The sequence below is a fragment of the Trypanosoma equiperdum genome (genome assembly GCF_001457755.1).
Source record: "Trypanosoma equiperdum strain OVI genome assembly, contig: ctg_995, whole genome shotgun sequence".
NCBI classification, from domain to species: Eukaryota; Euglenozoa; class Kinetoplastea; order Trypanosomatida; family Trypanosomatidae; genus Trypanosoma; species Trypanosoma equiperdum.
Genome location: NW_027124970.1, coordinates 4,846 through 6,649, shown reverse-complemented (window position 1 = coordinate 6,649; position 1,804 = coordinate 4,846). Strand labels below are relative to the sequence as shown.

General features: G+C 46.8%; 1 protein-coding gene across 1 annotated transcript; it reads left to right on the top strand.

Moving 5' to 3' along the window:
• Nucleotides 1–407: 407 nt before the first annotated feature.
• Nucleotides 408–1,529, top strand: TEOVI_000542300 (Yip1 domain containing protein, putative; the record flags this gene model as incomplete). The annotated part of the gene is made up of 1 exon (XM_067227522.1): nt 408–1,529. One exon carries the CDS (start codon nt 408–410, stop codon nt 1,527–1,529), a length of 1,122 nt encoding a protein of 373 aa, XP_067083623.1.
• Between the last annotated feature and the right edge of the window lie 275 nt (nt 1,530–1,804).

Here is a 1,804-nt window from a genome sequence, read left to right as displayed (position 1 = left end):
AAAAAAAAAAAGAGAGAGGTAGCTGGACGTAACGAATAGCAGCGTCAACGTGTAGAGGGTTGCAACTTCGTCAACAGCAGTTGTATTCAGAGGTTGGTTTCTTTATTTCTGATTTTTCTCCCTTCCCATGTACATCTTACCTTCCTACTGCTCTCCCCTTGATGTCAATCCTTCTTCTGTTCATGTAAAGAACCGAAGGAAAAGTGCCGCCACTACCTCCAAATCTATAAGACACGGCCATTTCACCACTACGGACCTAAAAGGGTAAAAAGAGAGAAGAAGAAAAAAAAAAAAGGAGTACTGCACCCGAGCTCCACCACCAAAAGGGGAACCTTATTATTAGACAAGGCAAGGAGGGGAAAGAAAGTAACGAGTGATTAGGTAAGGAGAAAAAGAGACACTGTTCCATGGCAGCCAGTAGAAGTGATGAACCGTTTGACCCCTTCAAGGAGTTTGGTGGCTCCCCTGCACCGGTTGCCGCACCTCCAACAGCTGCAACGCCTTTCCAACCTCCAATGGCTCAACCAACGACTGCGTCATACGGGCAAACGCCTCAACCGTACGCTCCAATGGCTCAACCAACAGCTGCGTCATACGGGCAGCCGGCTCAACCGTACGCTCCAATGAGTCAACCGTCACCTCAGCCATACGCTCAACCAAATCAACCGTTTGCGGGTGTCACTGGCACATATGGAGGACAACCATCAGGACCTCAGATGTCTCCGTCACCCACAGGAATGGTTCCTCCTGCCGGTGTGCCTGGTGGAACTTACGGAAGCCAATCACCACCTCCTCCCCTTCAACAGCAACAAGGGGGCGAAATCTTTGCACAACCGTCGATGAAGATTTGGACCATCGAATTCTATCAGCAGTTTTTTGATGTAACCACTGAAGTTGTGCTCAACCGCATGAGGGATTCACTTATCCCCACCATGACACCCGATTATATGAAGAATCACACATGGGTAGCAGGTACCGGATCACTTGCTGATGTGGCGACCGACGGTCAGGATACCGCAAACACCGTTAAACCTGACCTCTACGGTCCATTTTGGATTTGTACCACATTGTGGATGTTGCTCGGTATTGTGAGCAACATCATGAGCCGCATTGAATATGGTAGGAATCCCAACCATGACAAGAAGTGGACATATGATTTCACTATGGCATCCATAGCGAGTCTTGTTATTTACCTCTACTGCTTTGGCTTCAGCTGTATTCTGTGGGGTGTGATGAGGTTTAAAAGTCTACCCTTGTCACTGACAGACACACTATGTCTCTACGGTTACAGCATGTTTGTTTTTATTCCTATTACGATCCTATGTGCTATTCCTATATCATTTGTTCAGTGGTTTCTTGTACTGATGGGCGGTGGTCTTTCAACTGCGTACCTGCTCACGAATTTCGGAAAGCTGTGGAAAGCAATGCTACCCGCACAGTGGCATCTTGGGTTGTCGGGGCTGGTTGCTGTGCTTCATCTCCTTATTACATTGTCGTTCAAGTTTTACTTCCTTAACTACAGCTTTTAGGTGGTGATCGTTTCGCCATATTTACACGTTAGTCACGCCGTGTCTGCTTCCACTTGTTGCTATTGTGTTATTACTGCCACCGTCGCTATTAACGTTTTGTTATTGCTTACCTTCCAAACCGCCAAATGAACCGTTTATTAACTTCCTTTTTTTTTTTTTCTTCTGCTTCTTCCTTTTGTTTTGGAGGGAGAGAGGAGGAGCGGATATGAGGTGATGATGATGAGGTGCGGGTTGGCATGGTTGGTTGTTGATATGAAAGGGAAACCAAAGGAGAA